The sequence below is a fragment of the Lygodium microphyllum genome, chromosome 1 (assembly GCF_053477565.2).
Source record: "Lygodium microphyllum isolate KBCC chromosome 1, Lygodium_microphyllum_v1.1.10, whole genome shotgun sequence".
Taxonomy (NCBI): Eukaryota; Viridiplantae; Streptophyta; class Polypodiopsida; order Schizaeales; family Lygodiaceae; genus Lygodium; species Lygodium microphyllum.
The window spans coordinates 165,353,461-165,375,309 of record NC_141135.1 but is presented as its reverse complement, the minus strand read 5'-3'; the positions used below and the strand labels follow the sequence as shown (position 1 = coordinate 165,375,309).

Sequence of the window (21,849 nt, the reverse complement as noted above, 5' to 3'; positions counted from 1 at the left end):
CACGTTCACTCACCCTGCAACTTGATTGTTTAGAAACCATGGATGCCAATCATTCACCATGCCATAGCCCAAAGATCGAGTCCAAGCTTCAGACCCAGTGAAAGGTACACACATATCATGATCACCACTGCAGAATACAAGACTTCTTAAACATCTTTGATTCTTTCCACAGCTACAACATAGTAAACCAGAAACAAAAGAGGGGTCTAACAAAGCAAATTGTGCTTTCACAGTACAATTATCACTGCTTATTCCAATCTGCAAAAAGTGAAGCTGGCTAGTGTGGATAGTTCCACAGCTGTTATCAGTGATAACATTAATGCCTAAGATCAAGGCCCAATAATTCAAAGCTAGAGTGTGCAAAGAATCCTGAGATGGTGGCCAATTCACGCAGCATGGAAGGCATTCTGAAGAACGCCCTATTCTGACAAGTTAGCTGCCAACTTCAGAGATGAAGATGAGCTCTCTTACTCATATCTAGCCATCTCCAAGCTTAATAGACAAAGGGGCTATTATACAGATTCCACAAATAACAACATTTTTTGCTTGCGATCCATGCAAGTGGTTGAAATGGTTTTCTTATGCACCATAAGGTTGTGATCAGGCCAGTTCTCATGCAAAACCAAGATTTTAAAGCATGCTTTTGCACAAACCAAGTCAATTGGAAAAAGAGACTATGAGAAACAAGACAAAAGACGCTGAAGACTGTAGTCAGCCTCTATATGTTGAGAGAGAGAGATATGCAGAATAATTTAACCACCATGAATGATGGATTATAGATTATCTTCCAATATAAACCCCAAAGAAGAATCTGCTGCACCCTTCATGCAAATAAGCTAAGAAGTAAACATTGTTATCCATTATATTATCCCTGCCCTCGTGGAGCCCAGTAATTTCCTAGATGTTACAAAGGCCTTAGAGTTGCTCTTGAGCCCATCCAAGTACACAGTTGTCTCATCTTCAAACTCCATATCTAATAGCTGATCAAAACTTGGAATGGGTCTTATTTCTCCACTGTCTGTCAATCTGTCTCTCGATAATGAGCTCATGGTCTCTGGACCAATATATAATAGGACAGGGGCAAGAAGGCATTCCTGTCTCACTGATCTCAGGACGCAAAATCTCTCACCATAGGCACCGCCCACTAAAAACCTGGCAATGAGCAGAGGAATACAAAGCTGCAAACCCCACAGCTTTATCTGGAAGGAGATGAAGCTGCAGCCTTTACAGCTTTATCTACAGTCAGATGCAAGAACAAGATACTGTTGCACCAAATAGCTGCTAATGTGTGGGCCTGCTTCACTCTTGTAATGATCCATGGAAAGGTCGGATCTTACCATTTTGAGTGTAATAAGTTCCACTTGCCAACGTGCCAGAAGTATCTGATTAACAGCCTTTATTGCAGACACGTAGATGCACTTACTGATGGTTAAGCTGACCTTTTATGGATGGGCTTATTGCTGTCTATGCTAGGCATCATGCATGAGTCTGATGGATGCTGGTTATATTGATTGAACATGGGTCTGTTAAGATGCAGAAAACATTTTGATAACTATAGGCAGACCACATATCACACTCTAATGTCATAAATCTCTACTCATTGAAAGCATGCTGAAAAAAGAAATCTTCAAAACAGGGCAAGGAATACATGATGAAGTACATAAGGGGATAGGTAAACTGGCTTCATGTTGCAGCTCATTGGTGAAATATGAATACCGCATGCTTGCTTACCAGTTTTGGCATGCTGCCAACCTGCCAGTATGAAAAATCCTAGATACATTGATCGCATGATGTATTTGGATGCTCTCATGTCTGTTATAGCTTTAGGGCTGAAAACTGGAGCTTTGACAGATTGACATATTTTGGCAGCTGACGTGAACCAAAGTGATGCTTCTACATACCACTTGCAGATATCTATGCAGCTGCTGGCAAGCAGACGGAGGCTAAAATACTTCAAGCAATAAGGAAGTGTGTTGAGACTAAGAAAATAAGTGGAAGCACCTGAATGGAAATTGTGTGATAGGAGTAGGGTTTCAAGTGCCGATCTTGTATCTTTGAAAGTTTCTACAGCCTGAGCAAACACCAAGAAGCTTGGCAATTGAGATGGCTTTGAGAATGTAAGTAAGATCAGATGCTCTCAAACAACAGTTGCACAGAAAAAAATCTGAGCGATAAATGATCAGAGGAACACACTCATAATTGAAGCGCTCACATGAGGTAATTCTGAATAATGTATCTCTGTACAAAATGATCAAGACCTAGACAAGGACAAAGGATACCATGAAAATAATCCCTATCACAGAACTGAAATCCAGGTCCTTGGAGGATAGGCTGGCTTAATTAGTTTGATGACTTTCTATAACTGTTGCATCCACTACAGATACCTACCACACAAACAGCTGCTCTAGGTGTGGCCTAACTTTGATCAGAGTGAGTGCATCCACACATGCACCCAGCTGCTCGGCTATGTACATGTCTGTATCCATGCCAAGCTTTAAGGTTCACTAGGTTGTGGTCATTTTGGAGATGTTAAGCTCCCATTGAAGGCAAACTTCATGGTTGTCCCCCTGCATCTCATGTGATTGAGCACTACTGTTCCTGATTTCTAAAAGATCAACTTCAAACAAAATGTGACTTGAATGGCCACTGAATCTTAATGGGATAGATAAGAGCCTATTCGTCATGGATACTTTGGCTTGCTCTTTTCTATATTAATTAGTTGATACTTATGAATGCTCTTTATCTTGTGATAGCTGTTAGTAGATAACTCCATGCTTTTTCCTAATGCTTGCATCGAGGTATGTTTGCAAAGGCAACAGTGGTGTGCGTAAGCATGCAAACTTGTTAAGAGTCCTCAACTGTACCTTTTGATGAAACTTAGAAGATAACAAATTGGATGCAAACCTGTAAATTAGGGCACGATAACCTAGGCTGAGCAACCGGCGATGATAGGGTAACATGCTTCCAGCATCATGTGTGTAAGAGAGTAAATCTGAACAGATAAACCATTTTCCAGTAACATCCTCCTGTGCAATAAACAAATTGGTTTACAAGAGAAACATATATGGTTATACAAAGTGAGATGCAGTTTTATACAGATCTCATTGTTTTCCCCGATTATATTAGTATCTTTCATGATAGTACTCTTTCATCTCAAAAAAATGCAATCTATTTATGTGTAAAGAAAGGTTATCAGCATTGAGACCACTAAACACAAGGTCTGCATTATCATCTATAAGCCAGAACAAAGTTAGGACCAAGATCCACAAGCACACTCATAAAGCTGTGTATCTGTATTTCTTCAAACAGTTCTATACCATTGCTAGTTAAGCTGACAAGTTGACATTGATTATTCTCCAATTCTGTAACTGAGATCCAAGAAAATAGAGCTCCCAGACATGATGGATGCTGTGATAGCAGCCAGCACAGCCAGCACAGCCACCACCAGCCCCCTTCCTCCTGTTCTCTGACCTCCTCAAGGCACAATCCCCCCCGACCCCCAACCCCCACCACAAAACCCAAAGGTGCCTTCACTGCCTTGCAGTGCTCAGCCTCCCACCTAGCTCCTAGCCAGCCTGCGAAGTCCCTCAACGAGCCTCACCATTGTCAAGCCGTATGCTGCATCCCCCCACCATGAGGAAATGCTAGGGTTTACACTAAGGAAACACAACATGTATGACCAAGACTGAAACACAAAGACTCAAACAGTGACAAGCAAAACTCAAACCCTAAACGCAAAATGCAAAACACAAACGCAATTCTCAAAACTCAAACACAAATACAAACATAGAGAGAAGAAACTCGGAAGTGAATGAATGCTGTAAATGAATGTAAGAGTGTATGGAATGCCCAAGGGCAGAGCAATGGAGTGTCATAGAGTGACGTTCACTAGAGATGGATCCCAAGTCAGTGACCACTAGTCGGAGTGACGGAAAGTGAGGAAAATACCAAACGTTGATAAAAAAAAAGAGTCAAGAGACTCAGGGGACCAAAATGATGGTGCCCGAGGAGGGTGGTGACAGCAAGAAGCTGCAAACATAGCAATGGAGGAGCTGCCACGAGGATGGAGAAGCCCACTAGCAGGTGAAGGGAGAGGCCAATCATTGATAGCAAAAGGTCGTTTTGATGAAAGGAAGGGCTGTCACCTGATGCCTAGGACCATGGAGTCCAAACACAAGCAATAAGAGGGGCTAACGATGATAGGGATGCCGAACGTGGCTAGAAGGAGGGCACCAAACTAGGCGATGGCTAAGGAAGAAGGTGCCAGGCACTGGAGGAGTTGGGAAAGGAGTTGCAACAGTCATGAAGGGTAGACCACCATATGGATGAAGGGTGATGGCTGAAATCTACACAGAAGGGGTAAGAACCTACACAAAAAGGATAAGGCTGAATGGTGGCAGCTTGTCTATTTATAGATGTTGAAGGGTACCCCAAAAATTAGGATTTTGGGGGACCATTGAAACTCTCTAGAACCATGCACCAATTTTGCATTTTTTAGTAATCAAGCGTGTTTTGGGTTGTTTCAAAGACACTAATCAACTGTGAAGCATGTTTTAGCTCAACACTCCCTCTCACGCCCAAATTTGAGCCGAAAAGGAAAGGCCTGCAATGTTTACCCCAAGGTGTTCCATCCCAAAGCAACTAGGGCATCGGACAAAGGGTGCAGGTCGGCTGCCTAGTGGCCTACAAAGGTGTTCCATCCCAAAGCAACTAGGGCATCGGACAAAGGGTGCACGTCGGCTGCCTAGTGGCCTACCAAGACTATAGAGCCAATGGTTATCTTACCAACGGAGTCCAAGTAGTCACTCCAAAGAGGAGAGGGCATCAAACAAAGGGTGCTCATTGGCTACCCAATGGTCTACCAAGCCATACAAAGGCGGATGGAACCACATTGAACTTTTGTTTTCAGTTTTTTTTTTTTTTTTTTTGAAAGTTAGTTTTATGGGTGGTAGCCAATTTAAGTAACAATGACCTAGAAGACGGAAGTAGGAAAGGTACACCCAACACATCACAAAACTATACAAGCTTACCCATCCGCTCAAAGATGTCAATGGCGAGGGAAAAGTGATGAAATATCATGTGAAGAAGGATAGTGGAATAATCTGCCGGTGGAAATGGCTTAGGATCTATCTAGTGGTGTTGTGTACAATGGGATGTATAATATGCTACATGCTCAAGAATGCTCATGCAGCAGGTGCTACTTAGATAGTGTCTCTCGTGGGAAAATTGTTCATTTGCCCAAGCACCCTAGTACAAAGATTGTGAAATCATGCCATGCATAGAAGAAGGTACAACAGGTAGGGGGGGGCAGCCGATGTTGAAGACAAGTGCCAAAACTTGTAGAATACCAAGAAGGGTAGAACCCCCTCTCAACCTGGATATCGATGCTGAAGAAGGAAGAGGAGTCTAAGGATATCGGTCTTTGTATGGTGCTGAGAACCATGTGGATAAAGAGGATGAAGCATCCCTACTTGAAGAGCAAGGATAGAAGTCACCGCCACGATAGTATCAAGAGAGATGCTACACAATCCGTTGTGGGAGGGGAAGCCTCCATGCTGGTAGAAAAGCAAAACTCCAAGTAGATAAAACCATGAAAGGAATGATGCATAGCTCCTATCTCTAGCTCTGAGAAGACTAGTGCAAACTTGCATGTTAGGCCTACATTGAAATACAAAACCCTACAAAAAGAGATCAAAATCCACAAGCACAGAGGTGAGTAGTGAGATGCTCCAAAAAACAAAACTAAAAATAAAGAAAAGCAAAGCTAAGTGCAATGTAATAAGTATATAGTGGAAGTCTAAAAAGGGAAAGGCCACCATTACATATGGCGAGGTGGAGAAGTAGTCCTAGAAGGTGCAATGGATGCCCTAGGAGTGGATGTGTAAAGTGCAATATGGGAGTCAATAGCAAACAAATTAGCTAATCCTTTAAGAGTAGTGAAAGATACAAGCTATTGAGGTTGTCCATGTGCCATATGTCCAATAGCCACTTGGACAAATGGTGTAGTAGTGGAAGGCATAGCCCCACTGGACTGGCCAGCCAGAGTGGAGGAAATCGTAGCCGTCTACCTTGATTTTCTAGGTGGAAAACCTTGGGCCTTGGTACGACACTCCTCGTCCATATGGCCCAACCTTTGACAGTGTGTGCAAAACCTATTTTTCATAGGAATTTGCTACCAAAGGGGTCATGTTTCTTTGGTTCCATCAGAGATGGGGGATCACTCCTATTTTGGCTTGCCTTCATATTTTGAGAGTTTTTGCCACTGTTGGTTTTCTCTCTCGAAGAGGAGGCAACCAATCCTCACCCCTCGGAATGGATATGTGTGGAGGACTTCTTGTGGACTTGATCGTGTAGCCTCACGTAACGCAAAAATTGGTACTCAAACTCATATAAGGTCAGCAATCTAAGTAGTGAGATAATGAGCTCGATAAAATGAAAATATTTGTCGAGGAACTTCTCTAAGAAGAATGTGACTTGATCGTCATTTGACTTTAGGGAGCCAGTAGTGGCAAACTCACCGCCGATATTTTGCCAACTTGACTTTTAAATCATCCCCTTCCTTAATGGAAAACTCTTGAAGCTCAAAATCGAGAATGATACAGCAAGTGCGATCTCGTGTCGCATAGCAATCAATGAGATGACTCCAATGTTCAGATGTGAGGGGAGAATGTTGTAACTAAGAGTGGAACTCAGGAAGCAACCCCTACATTAACTCAACATTGACCGTGGCATTGCAGGCTCTCCATTGACGGATGTGATTAGGGTGAGCTAATCAAGGGTCTGCTACCAACAAGAGGTCCCAAAGACCTTGAAATTCAAGCACTTGTTGTATGAAGTTTGACCAAGTGGTAAAATTCGACCTATTAAAATGAGTCTTACATGTGAAAGTATTTCTAGTCATTGCAACAGGAGTGGTAGTGTTAGGAGATGAATAAGGTGTATAATGGAGGTAGGGTGGATAGGGAAAATACGGTGGGGGAGTGAAGTACAATTGGGAAGCAATCCCAATGTGCCCACTATGCATATGAGAAGTGTGCACAACAGATTCAAATGTAAGCATGGGTGGATTGGGTATAGACATGGTAACCACTTGAGGAGCCCAAGGTGGAGGGATAGGGATATGCAGAGCAAAGGATGGAAATTCCTGTGTAGGAGTGGCCCAAGGGATGTGTGACAGCAATCCATAAGCAGAGGATGGATATTCCCGTATCAAAAAGGTCATGTGGGAGAGGGGGGGGGATTTTGTGAGTGTCTAGGGATAATGACAGGGATGCCCATTAGAATTGTCCCAGAGTGTAAGGATGTGATAAAGTAGGGGTATGTAGAAGGTACAATGTTAAAGGGTGGCATTCCTCCTAATGATGCACCAGGAGATGTAGTCAATGGAGGGTAGATAGATTGTGGGATGGAAAAAGAGGAAGTGCTAGAAGTGGAGATGGAAGATCCAACCCTTAGTGTACTTTGAGCAGAAGTGGTATGCATTGAAGAAGTGTAAATCGAACTATACGTGATGTGCAAGTACTCTTCAATCTCCGCTGTAAGGTGACTGAAAATAGGAGAAGAAGAAGATACGATGGTGTCTCTACCTCCTCAATCACTGCAGGATACTCTTTAGAAGAGCACCAATTCTAGTGCTTTGAAGATATGCTAGGGTTTACACTGAGAAAACATAGCATGTGAGGGTGAAGATAGAAGCTCTCACTTGAGAGTACACAATTGACAATAGAGTGAGATTGAAGACACAACACAACTCCCAATACAATTTCAAAGTGTAATGAAAGTAAAAAAGTACAACCCTTAGACCTTAGGGTTGTTAATGTGTGTTCACACACCTGAAAGGTATAAAACACAATAAATGACTGAACTATGTAACATAAACACATAAAATAGAAAATAATGTAACTAGAGGGAAAAAACTCTCATAAGGAGAGTAAAAAGTGCTCCAGTGTCCTATTGCGGATCACTGACACTCCTCTATGAGTGTAGGTGTGAGTTAAACCCAACAAACCCCCTTGGAATGAAAAGTGATCAACATACAAGGATCATCCACCAAAGGAGATCAAATTTAAAGCATTGCGAAATGCTGCAAATTTGTTGTGAGGAAGAGCTTTGGTGAAGATGTTTCCCACATTGCCAGTGGTAGGACAATAGACAAGACTGATATCTCCTGCATGTAGCCTCTCTTTGACAAAGTGATAGTGGATCTCTATGTGTTTTATGTGTGCATAAAACATTGGGTTCTGTGTCACTGCAATGGAACTCTCAGTGTCAGTAAACAAAGGAGTAGGCTCCCTGACAGATACATCAAGATCAGCCAATAAATATCTCAACCATATACATTTGACTATGGTAGTGAAAGTTGCCTTGTATTCAACTTCAGAAGACGATGTGGCAACAATGGATTGTTAGAGATGCAAGATGAGCCAAGAAAGAAATAGTTTCCACTCATAGGGTGATGTGAATCAAAATCACCAGCCCAATCAGAATCATTGTAAGCATGTCATTGTAGTGGTCCCCCCTTGGCATAAAGCAATCCAAGAGTCCTAATACCCTGCAAGTAACGAAAAACACGCTTCACAGCTTGCCAATGTGACATATGTGGGCTGTGCATATATCTGTTCAGGGCTGAAACTGCAAATTGAATATCTAGCCTTGTAGTGCATAAATAAATGAGACATCCAACTATTGGAGCATATGTATGAATGTCAAACAAATCACTATCATCATGCAAAGACAGCTCGAGTCTAGTCTCCATCGGTGTGATAATTGGCTTGCAATCTTGGAAGCCAAACCTCTCAAGAAGTTTACCAATATATCAGGACTGAGACAATCCAATGCCTCTAGCATCATGGATAAACTGAATGCCCAAATAGTATTGCAAAGGCCCCAAATCTGACATTTCAAAGGTTTGCTACAAAATTTTCTTGAATGCGATCAGGCATGGGCTGAATTTTTGCATTGCTTAATGGAGTAGCTAACCGAACATTTTGTTCATTTACTAAAACTCTAGTTGTATCACCAAAAGAAATAGGTAGCAGCCCTTCAAACACATCATTTGCAGCCTAATATGTATCAAAACTAGCAAGGGATAATTCTGATTTTTCATTAAAAATCACATCCCTATTGACAAAGACTTTCTTGGAAACAGGATCATACAGTCTATATCCTTTGCTCTCATTGTTGTACCCTACAAAAATGCATTAGACAGCCTTGTTGTCCTACTTCTTTCTCAATACTTTGGAAATATGAGCATATGCAAGACACCCAAAAGTACGAAAGTGGCCAATTGAAGGTTTCCGGCTGTTCCAAGCCTCAAAAGGCACGACATTTTTCAATGCCTTAGTGGGGCACCTGTTCAAAACATGGCAAGCACACGCAATTGCTTCCATCCAAAAGCCATGTGGCAGATTCTTAGCTTTCAACATACATCTGGCTATCTTCGTGGAGTGACTAATTCTTCCTTTCTGCAATCCCATTTTGCTGTGGGGTAAATGCAGTAGTATACTAATGGGCAATGCCTTTTTGCTTCAAAAAATTATTCAGCAAAGAAGACATATTCCCCCCCTCGGTCTGAATGGAGAGTTTTAATCATGCAGCTAGATTGATTTTCAGCTTGTGCAACAACAGCTCAAGAGGCCTCTCCAAGAGAGATAAGCCATCTGGCATCTGAGTACGCTACATAAGTATCCAACTGCCATAGTTAACATGCCCCATGTGAGCATGCCATAACTTTGTCTGTGACATAGCAAGAGTAATAGTGCATTCCAAATAGGCTGACTGATCAATCGAATAAGCATCTAACTCATAGAGTCCATGGCATAATGTGCTAGTCAATACCAAAGTCAAGAATTCTTTATCCTTGACCATGCATTTGTCATCATCAAATGTGACCTGTATTCCACACTTTGCTAAAGAAGAAATGGACAAAAATTCCTTCTTTATCCCTGGCACATATAACGCATCTTGTAAATGGAGAGTAGAGCCATCAATGGCTTTCAAGACAATCTCCTTAACACCTCTAACAAGGTAAGATGCATTGTTTGCACATTGCACAAACTTGTCAACATGAACTGCAATAGTAGAGAAAAACAAATCCCTATGCGATGTAATGTGCTAAGAAGCACCATTGTCAAAGAACCAAGTGCTAGCATCCTCAGTAGAGCTGAATGCTTTATCAACCCAAGAAGAATCATAACTGCAAGAGTAAAATCAGTAGTAACGATCAACAACAAAAGATGCAGACTCTATAGTAGTATAGAAGGTGTATCAAAAATAGATATCCTTGACTCCTCCTTGGCAATGAGCTTCTTGCATTCCGTGATGTAGTGATCTTGCTTCTTACAATAATGGCACTTGACACATGCATGTTGGAATTTTGGTTGCAAATTTTTGCAATTTCATTGAACTTTATTGATTATTTGTCACTTTTATATAGATGGCAGCATTGACATCTATGGGATCTTCATAATCCTCAATAGGTACTTCGTCAACAACTAGACAAAGTCGAAGCACTACTTGAACATGGTGGGATGAGGTAGATGCAGGGGTGCCATTGAGAGATGGAGGGACTCGCCCCTGGAAATGCAAACTTTGCTCTTATGCTCACACTAGTGGGGCTGATAAAGTGAGAGCCCATCTTTCACATGAGGAGGGGAAAGAGGTGCGTTTTTGCACCAATGTATCAATTGAGAAAAGGCAGGAGTTACTTGACCGCATAGCCACTATGGGGAATTCACATGCCAGGAGGACTCCAAATATAGCAGTGGATCCAACAACATGGACTCCAAGGCCAACAGGGCATAGTGCTTCATGCAGAAGACCACCAGGATTAGTGGCTATGCAGTCTTCTCGTGGGCCCTTCAGTGGCAGCAGGACCTGGTGTTAGACAGAGTTCATTGCACACTTCATGGGAACCAAAGAAAAAAGAGGAAATAGATACAGTAGAGGCATGCTTTTTTTACCATGACCATATTGCATTCAAATCAGCCAAGTCACCTTATTTTTTAAATATATTGACAAAGATTGCAAAGTATAGATCCACATATAAGCCCCCTTCATCAGAAACTATTAGGACTATATTGCTTCAAAAGAAGAAAGCAGCCATAGATATTGCAATAGCAAATATTCGCAATCAATGGGCAAGAAATGGAGTGACATTGATAGCAGATAGATGGAGTGACACACGCCATAGGTCCATACATGGCGGTGTCACATATTCTCGTGGAGATGTATACTTCATTGATAGTCATGATGCTTTAGAGATTGGAAAGAGTGCAGATGTTTTGGCATCCGAGTGGTGCGAGGCAGTGCAAGCTGTTGGGGCAGAAAATGTAGTGCAGTTTGTGGCAAATGGTGAATCTACAAACAGGGCAGCAGGAAACATTTTAATGGCAATGTATCCACATATCACCTTTAGTCCATGCATGGTGCATTGCTTGAATAACTTGTTGAAGGATATTGGGGACTTGCCATGGATTGCATCTCTTGTTGCGAAAGGTAACAAGATTATCACATTTATATGTAATCATTAGTACTTATATGCTGAGTTTCGCAAGATAAGTGACAAAGAACTTCTCAAATACTCGGATGAATGATTTGCATATAAGTTTCTTATGCTTTGTATTGCAAAGGTGCAATTAGCGAGCTATTTGCTAGTGATGAGTATGAAAATTGGACTGGGGCTGCCACTGCTACTGCTGTGTTATGTAATGCATATGTCTCTGATAGAGATTTTTGGGATGAGGTGAATTGCACCAACCAAATGGTTGATCCTATTATGCACATGTTGAGGCTTGCAGATGGCATGGATTCATGCATTGGAAAGATCTATGAAGTTATGGACTGCATGATTGAGAGGTTGGAGAGTTTGGAACCAAATGCAGACAAGTATGAGTAGATCAAGGAATTATGCATCAGTAGATGGAATGAGTATGACTCTCCTATGCATGTTGCAGCATATGTGCTTGATCTTAAGTTTCAAGGAAAGATGCAAGAAAGAGACCTTGAGGCGGTCAAGGCTTGGAACACATTGCTTGCAAGGCTTTATCCTAGCCGTGAAATGCAACGCAAAATTAAAAATTAGCTCTCTGTGTATCGGCAAACATTAGGAATGTTTGGTGTAGAGGATGCACTAGAGGACAAGACAAAATGAATGCTATAAATGAATGTAAGAGTGTATAGAATGCCCAAGAGCAGAGCGATGGAGTGTCAGAGAGTGCCGTCCACCGGAGACGGATCCCAAGTCAATGACCACCAGTGGGAGCGATGGAAAGTGAGAAAAACGCCAAACGTTGATTACTAGAGAGTCACGAGACTGAGGCGATTGCAATGATGGTGTTTGAGGAGGGTGGTGACAGCAGGAAGCTGCAAACACTGCAATGGAGGAGCCACCACAAGGATGGAAAGCATGCTAGTTGCCGTCTTGTGAAGGGAGAGGCCAATTGCTCATAGCAAAAGGTTGCCTAATGAAGGGAAGGGCTTCCCCCTGACACCTAAGACTGTGGAGTCCAAACGCACGCAACAGGAGGGGCTGGTGATGATAGGTATGCCAAAGGCAACTTGAAGCAGGGCACTGTACAATGGGCAACAGCTGAGGAAGAAGGCGTTAGGCAATGGAGGAGCTGGAGAAGGAGTGTCAGCAGTCACGAAGGGTAGATTGCCATGTGGATGAAGGCTGATTGCCGAAATCTGCATAGAAGGGGTGAGAACCTACAAAAAAAGGATAAGGCTGAATGGTGAGCAACCTGTCTATTTATAGATGTTGATGGGTGCCCCAAAAATTAGGGTTTTGGGGGACCATTGAAACTCTCTCAAACTACGCACCAATTTTGTATTTTCCATTAATTAAGTGTGTTTTGGGGCTGTTTTAAAGATGCTAATTAGCTGCAAGGCATGTTTTAGCTCTACCCCCCTCTCCCCCCCCCCCCCACCGAAAGCAACCCTAGGGGTCCCTTCGCAAGCCCCACCAATGCCAAGGAAGCCATACCTATACCATGCAATTCACAGATTCCCCCTATTAGCAGAGTCCCCTCAGGCCTTGACTTGGGAAGCACCAGGCAGAGAAAGAGTTGTTCTCTAGGGATGCATCCCATCCTCACCCCACTGGCAATGACACCAGATCAGTCCCTATTCACACTCTGTTTGCCGGACATCAAGTTCTCCCCAAAGACAGATCCTCTTTCAACACCTAGTTTCTTCCTTAGAGGCATCATCTTAAGTCTGCAAGCCCCAAGGTGGTTAGAGACAGACCAAACTGACTCTATCATCACTTTCTCAACAAAATCTAGTTCTTTCTATAGCTGTCCAAAAGCTCCTTGTACTTGGGCAGTACCAAATCCTTCTGTCCCCAAGAAGGGTCATGCTGGAAATCCCTTGCTCTACTAACATGGCTTACAGTGCAAAAAAATGTCAAGGAGTCCCTTGTAAAAAGTACTATCTATGGTTTTTATTCAGGTAGCCTCTGATTTTTGTTTTTGTTATTTCATCATGGCTTATCCTAAACAGCCAAGCACTTGAATCTCTGCACATGCATCCAGAAACACACATAGTTCAAATGGAACATCTAATAGATGTGAAGATATCAATTAGTTTTGATGAATTTTGAACAAGGGTAACAACAAAAGCAGAAAACACTTTACGAACAAGGCATTCAATCATACTGATGATGCATGTATTGCAGCTCGAACTGCTGGGTCGTTCAACCATTGGCTGGCAATATGAAGATCCTGGACAAAATATGAACCTAGATTCAGAACCATTTATGTTTTCTTGCATTATGAAGTGTCCATGAAGCATTTGCCAAAACAGAAGATTTTTTAACACAATGACATTCACAAGATGATTAATTTTACACTATTATAAGATTCTTTTGAACATATGACAGCTATATGAAAAGAACTACTACTACATTGCATAAAGCTTGACTATGCTACATTTTTTCTATTAAGAACAGTTAGGTATGTCACATTACCAATGGTCTGGCATTATCTATATAAGATTTTGTATCTCATGTTAACAATGGTGTGGCACTATTGACAAGGGATTTGTATGTTATAAGAGCATTATCAACAGCTATAGGCTGGTGAAACAAGTTTGACAATGGTCACTGTATATATATGCAAGACAATTTAATTTCCTTGATACCTGTTTGTTAGCATGGCCATATGCTTTTGCAATGGCACACCATGGTAACTCATTACTAAAAAATTAAGGTATACTTCTAACTAGAGTGAAGTTTTTTTGAATTTGTGGCAGCCCTTGCTTTGGGTACAATTGTCACCGTGTATACTATGCAAGACAATTTAATTTCTTTAATACTGTTTGTTGGCATGGCCACATGCTTTTACGATAGTACACTGGAATGGTAACTCAGTACTTCAAAATTCAGGTATACTTCTAAGTTGATCTTTAAAATATTTTGCAAAAAAGAAACCCTTGCTTTTGGAAATTAAAGGATTCCTTGCTTTGGGAACCATCAACACGCCCCCCAACCTCCCCCCCCTCCGCCCCCCCCCCCCCCCCAAAAAAAAAAGAAATAGAAAAAAGAAAAAAGAAAAGAAAAGTAAAAACCCCCCACCAAACAAAAGAAAGCAATGCCCCACTGTGTGCCCATGCATGGTTTTTTATCAAACAATGGTTGCCACTGGATATTACATTAAATAATCCACAAGACTGATTGCTCATGAATAATGCACTTCTAATAGTCTAGTGAAAGATGGCTCAATTTATGCCCTAATACCCAGTTTACAATAAATTTCCTTTACAGCGAGTTCAGTAAGTGCCCATCATTGAAATGATAACACAGCCGAAATAGTTTTTTGGCAAATTGGATATCAGTCATCTGGAACCTTGGAGGATGTCCACTCACATAGCTAAAAGGACTATAGTCCTCATCGTAATGATACTACCACATGTAGCTTGTTTGATGGCATTTGCTGCATGTTTTTCCAGCTGATCTTCCAGCTTGTCACATATGCCTCAACTACACTTTTGGCATCTATTTGTTTGCTGAATGCAAGCTGTAACTACAGATTATGGCAAACCCTTTATATAGGCAAGAAAAGATAACACAACCTAAGAAAATTCAGCCCCAAAGAGAAGCCATAGTTGTGTATGAACTCCTCACAAGGATTGACAAATATATCATGCGAAAGAAAAAGCTTAATTTATACACTAGAAAGTGCAGTCACAATAGGCAAGCTACACACCTAGAAAGTGGAGTCACAATTGGCAAAGAAAAGAAATTCTATTGATAACACCTTGGACAAGATCCCTCTGAGATAAAATCCAAGTCCAACTAACCCTCTGGAGAGTGGCCAAGTACATCACAAATACAATGGTTTTGTGAACAACCAATCTAGTGTGCTTTAATGCCAAACCATTTGAGGGGCTGTGTGAAAAAAGTTGCTGGAATCCCAGGTCTGCAAGAAAGCATCTCATCCTACCTTTGTATCTCTACATTGTTCCTCAAGTAGGGAGAAAGTAAAAATCCTTAAAGAGTCAACGGGGGAATTTTCACTCGGCATAACCTGCAGCAACCGTGATAACTCAGGCTGCTTCAGGAAGATCTGTAGCCACATTGGAAGGCTTGGGGGCATGAATAACACTCAATAATCTTGGAAGGGAAGGAAGGCTTGATGGAGCTCATGATAGGATTCTCCGGATTGCATGCTTGGAGATGTTGTGAACCAGGATGAGGACATGTTGCTATGCAAAGGCAATACAGTTGGTTATGCTGAGCCTGCAAGCCATTTTTATGTTATTAAAGCAAAATGTGAAGGTATATGAGAGCTATTAAAAGACCATAATATGCATAAACTATTAGTTGATAGTATTTTCCTCAAAGAAAATTGCCCAAAAGAATGAAAAAACAAGTGGGTGCAGACCTACTTGCACCAATATTGTCAATGACGATCAGCGAGTTCGGGATAGATTGTGGCTGCATTTGGCTGAGTTAACATACAATAATCAAACACACTTGAGCATTGCAGTTACATGTTTTGAGACACTCAATAGCTACAAAAGTACCATCCCAACTTTTCCATGAGAAGGTTTTAAACATCCCCCTAGGTAGTAGGATCCAGCGTACAAGCAAGATACATCCCAAGCCATACCCATGATATAGAAACCATAAGGCAATGAACTTCAGACACACCCACAGAGCCAAACATGCTGCCTCTGAGCCTAAGTCTAGCAATAGAGCAGGCCATACTCACATCACAAGGGCTAGCGTCCCCTACCACCAACTCACACAATCCCAATGTATGAGCATGATGGCCGTTTGGGCCTAGATTCCAGGCATAGTGATCACACAATGAATGTGCACAAGTGGGCCTTGAGTCCTGTTTATAGGACTCAGCTGGTAGATTGTGTTTGTTATCTATAGACAAGTAATTCTTTACATGGTATCAAAGCTAGGTACTCACTGAAGAAACCTAGGATTTTCATTGGAATGCCCATCATAAAAAGTAGAAACTATTAGAGGGAAGATGACTTCGAACACCTCATCACCACTTCAGTCTCCAAAGCAATCTATGCCGAGAACTGAGCAGGAGTGGGCTTCACAACTTGCACTCTGAGGTTCCGACACAAGTGGAGAGACATCACACTACCATGGATTCTATAAACCATACGAGATTTCACGGGCTGAGTTCGATTTGATCCTCATGTATAGAGCCCAACAACAACTAGAGGGTAATGTTATTTTTGAAGGTAATGTTGATCATTCTCCTTTAGATACAATGACAAATCTATTGATTTTGGAAAAAGAATGGAACCTCCACTTGGAACTAGCCATCCTATTGAAGAAACCAGCACAGAGTATAAGCCTACTATCTCTTCTCCTCCATCTACTCCTATGTCAAGTATACCCAGTTTTACTTATGTATCAACACCTGTTGTTTCTACTTTGTTTCAAGAATTTGGTGATAATCGAGAAGAAGAAGAAGGAAATCTTCAATCTATTCTAAATAGTGTGAACCAATTGGTGCCATACTCTGCCCATGTGGCTATACCTAGTGGATTTTCTAGTTATGTTCCAGTGCCCCAACTAGTAGTTGGACACGGTTAAGATTTCCAATGCCTTCTCGATCCACCTTTTGGTCACTCTAAGCCCATTTATGTCTATCTATCCTATACACCTTTGTATCCTCCTTACCCATAGTTCGTCTTCCTCATCAGCCAAGCATGCATTCACTAACAAGACTCATTTCAATGGGTCTAACTATACTGCTTGGTCAAATCTAATGAGACAAGTGTAGCAATCCTAGGATGTACAATGGTTCTTGCCCGTCACACCACTGAGCTGTCATCGTGCCCCCCGCTCCTCCCAGTTGTTTCCCCCTGCGGCGCGTTGCGCCTCCCCTCCCGCTAGACACCCTTTCCATCGTGCTGCCCCTGTAGTGACGGGGAGCGCAAGGATCAAGACCAGCAGTCCTTGCTAGCAACAAAGAGAGTGAGAGTGAGAGAGAGAGCAGAGTAGTGGGGAGAGTGAACACGATTTTTGGGTACAATGATGAGTGTACCACTTTAGGTTTTTAGATAGATATATATATAAAAGTAAAAGTGCTAAGGGTGTATTCACACCCAAGCACATTTAAAAGGTATGAGGGCCTTTATTTTCAATGACCTCCCATCTAAAGGCAATGTGCCTTAAGAGGATAAAAGAATAAGCTAAGTCTAGGTATGCACAAAGCTGAAATATATATATCTATCCAACTCCCATCATCTGTCCGGCAATGAGCAAACCGCTCTACTGAAAGACCCTTCGTAAGAAGGTCTGCAGGACTATCATCTATATGCACTTTGACAAGCTCAATGCTCTTGCGTCAAGTACATCTCTAATGAAGTGGTACTTCACCTATATGTGCTTCGTCTTTGCATGAAAGACGGGATTCCGTGCTAGCATGATAGCACTCTGACTATCACAATGGAGAATAGGTAACTCTGTAATGCTAAGCTCTCCCACCAGACGTGAAAGCCATAAAGCCTCCTTGCATGCCTTAGTGGCAGCCACATACTATGCTTCTGTAGTAGACAATGCAATACACTTTAATAGCCTGGAGATCCAAGAGATTGCTCCTCCTGTGAAGGTAAACACATACCCAGAAGTGGACTTTTTGCAATCCGCATGACCAGCATAGTCTGCATCTATAAAGCCAACAACAGATGCCTTCTGCTTTCCAAAGCAAATGCACAACTCCTTTGTGCCTTTAAGGTATCTCATAATACCTTTCACTGCTTCCCAATGCTTTCTACCAGGATTTGCCATGTATCTGCTAACCACTCCTACTGCAAAGGCAATGTCAGGTCGTGTAGAAACCATAGCATACATCAAACTGCCAACAGCTGAAGCATATGGTATATTGGCCATTTCAGCCGTCTCATCATCAGATGTAGGGTTGTCCTCCGCACTAAAATTCACAAATGGAGGCAATGAAACCCCAATTGTTTCCCCCCCTTCATATTGAAACGCTGCAAAACCTTGGAGATATACTATTGCTGAGATAGATAGAGTAATCCTTTTGACCTATCTCTGAGTATTCGCATACCAAGAATGTGATTTGCATCACCAAGATCCTTCATGTCAAAGTTGCCATAAAGACTTTGCTTCAGTTAGTCGAAGGCATGAGTATCCCTGCTAGCAATCAGCATGTCATCAACATACAGAACCAAGATAATCAGGCTACCATCTGCTACCTTCTTGGTATACAAGCAGTGATCCACTTGACTTCTATGGAAACCTTGAGACTGCATAAATGTATCAAACTTATGATACCATTCTCTTGGTGCTTATTTCAGCCCATACAAACTCTTGAGTTTACATATCATCTTCTCTTTCCCTTTTTCCACAAACCCTTCAGGCTACTGCATATACATGTCTTCATGCAGATCACCATGTATAAATGCAGTCTTTACATCCATCTGTATGAGCTCCATATCTTCAGCTGCAACCAATCCCAAAATGGTTCTCAATGTAGTCATCTTGACTGAGAGAATATCTCATCAAAGTCAATTCCGTGTTCCTGCTCGTATCCCTTCGCAACCAATCTTGCTTTGTACTTTGGTGAGGAACCAGAAGTGATCTTCATCTTGTAAACCCATTTGCATGGAAGTGTTTTCTGCCCTTTAGGCAATTGCACCAAATCCCAAGTGTCATTTTTCTCAAGAGATTCCATTTCTGATAACATGGCTTTATACCATTTCTTGTTGTCCTGTCTGTTCATTGCTTCCTTGAAGCAAGACAGTTGACCACAGTCTGTCAACATGATATAATCAGCCACATTGTTTGCACCAGGAATGAATCTATCATGTTGTTTAGTAGCCCTAGATGATCTCCTAACCCAATGATCATTGTTTGCTGGCTGTTGAGAATTTTCAGCTTGCTGTCCTGGCAATTCAGCCTGCAAATCAGCATTAACAGCTTGTTGTCCTCACTGTTCCTACACATGTAGTGGCTCATTATCATGGGCAATAGTTGGCTGATCATTTTCAGTATTATTTTCTGCATTTGCAGGTTCATTTACAGTAGGTATTTGCTGCTGTACAGCGGACACATTTTGCTGTCCAAAAGGTATTTCTTCCCGGAATATAACCCTACGGATCTCTTAGTCTTTTCGGACTATTTATGCATGTGATCTTCTCGAAAGATAACATCATTGTTGCATACTACTTTCCTTTTCTTGGGATCCCATAATCTATACCCCATTTCACCCTCGTCACCATATCCTAGGAAAATGCATTTACAGGACTTTGGCTCAAGTTTACTGCATTTTTCTTTACGAATGTGCACAAAAGCCTCGCAACCAAACACTTTCAGGTGAGCATATGAAGGTGGCTTGTCCGACCACGCTTCTTGGGGAATCCTCCCCCCCAAAGACCTATTTGGTGACCGATTAATCAAGTGTACAACTGTCAAAACAGCCTCTGCCCAAAAACCATAGGGTAATGCAGCATGAGACAGCATTGTACGGACCTTATCTTGTATGGTCTGATTCATACGCTCTGCAACTCCATTTTAGGATGGATTATGAGGGGCAGTGAACTCCCTCTTAATCCCTTTGCTGTCACAAAATGCCTGAAAGGCCTTAGACACATATTCCCCACCATTGTCAAAGCGAAGACACTTGAGTGTCTTATCAGTCTGATTTTCAACCAATGCCAATAAATTTTAAACTTGTCAAGCACTTCCTCCTTGCTACGAATAGGGTAAACCCATACCTTTCGTATAACATCATCGACAAAGGTGACAAAATATTTCTTTTCCCCTAAAGATAATCCTGGCATCTAACATACATCGGAATGTACTAACTCTAAAGAAGAAGATTTCAACAAAAGAGACTTTTTATGAGATATTTGTGCATGTTTACCATAAAAACAATGATCACAATGCTCAAAATCAACATAACGAAGACAAGGCAAGAAACCCAAATGAGAGAGCACTTTCATTTCAGTTTGACTCATGTGTCCCAACCGGCCATGCTACAAAGAAACACTTGGCTGCTCAGTCACGGCAACAACATGATCACTCATACTAGATACATGGAGAGAATATAAGGTATCACTTTTACAACCTCTGGCAATCACTCTAGATCCCTTACAGATCTTCCATTTCCCATCACCAAAGGTGGTATGAAATCCATTATCATCTAGCTGCCCTATGCTAATCAAGCTCTTCTTGAGCTGAGGTACATGTCGTACATGCTGAAGTGTGAAGACAGAACCATGCTGAAACTGCAACTGCACACTGCCAATACCTGCAATGTCACATGCATAGTTGTCCCTAATATGGACAACACCATGTTGATCCCCTGTATAGGCAGAGAACCACTCACGATGAGAAGTGACATGAAAGGAAGCACCTGAATCAAGAATCCAAGTATGTATGTCATCATCTGTATCTGCAAGTAAAGCATGTGCATCAAAGTGTGAAGAGACAAAGAGTACGCCATTCCCACTGTCACTGTCATGAGTGACTATATTCACCTCTTCAATTTTGACACTGCTTTTCTTAAGTTGACTCTCTTTCTTCTCTTCCTTGCTATCATCTGTCTTCTTGCCCTTTCCTTTCTCTTTCTTCCATTTGTAGCAGTCACGTTTAAAGTGATCCTTCTTGTCACAATGATGGCATTCAATATCTTTGCCACGTGATTTACTGCGTCCCTTGCTATCAGATTTGCTTTTCTGCTGTGATCTACCCCTAGTATGCAAAGCACTAGAAGACTTACAGGATGCATTATTCTGCCGATTCATTTCTTCCATGAGTAGAGCACTCTCTACATCAGCATACAAAAGAATCGAATTAGAATTGCTCATAGCAGTCCTGAATGTATCCCAACTCTCTGGAAGAGTGCAAAGCAAGAACGTAGCCTTAAATTCTTCATCAATCAAGAACTTCAAGGCAACCAGCTGGCTAAAAATGGAGTTAAACTCACTCAAGTGAGTAGACATTGTTGTACCCTCTTTCATACACAAATCCATAAGCTTTTTCAGCCAATACACTTTGCTTGCAGCACTCTTCTGTACATACAATTCTTCTAGTCGAGTCCAAATAGCATATGCAGAATCCAAACCTTCAATGTCAAATAACAAAGCATCAGAAATCAATAGCTCGATGGTTGAGCGCGCAAGCTCATTTAACTCATCCCAATCTTCCTGTTCCATGTCTGCGGGCTTTCCCCCTTTGGTCTTAATCCGCTTTGCCTGCTTCTTTTGCAACAAGATAGTGTAGCACTGTCTTTGCCAGACTGCAAAGTTATGTGCTCCTTCAAGCTTTCTTTATGTGCATGAGATTACTGTTGCCACTGCTGTCGGCCATGATTTTCAGCCCAAATGTGACAAAAAAATTCAGCA

The 21,849-nt window shown here is 41.8% G+C and overlaps 1 protein-coding gene across 2 annotated transcripts in view; it reads right to left on the bottom strand.

Annotated features, from left to right (window-relative positions):
- The window catches only part of SCPL20 (serine carboxypeptidase-like 20), a 143,354-nt gene that overhangs the window by 13,981 nt on the left and 107,524 nt on the right, over window positions 1–21,849 (bottom strand). For both annotated transcript variants that reach the window (XM_087684190.1, XM_087684181.1), the window contains exons 10-12: window positions 13,659–13,724; window positions 2,905–3,026; window positions 14–127 (exon numbers count right to left, since the gene is read on the bottom strand). In XM_087684190.1, coding sequence (XP_087540316.1) covers window positions 14–127; window positions 2,905–3,026; window positions 13,659–13,724 — 302 coding nt within the window. The remainder of the gene's footprint in view (window positions 1–13; window positions 128–2,904; window positions 3,027–13,658; window positions 13,725–21,849) is intronic.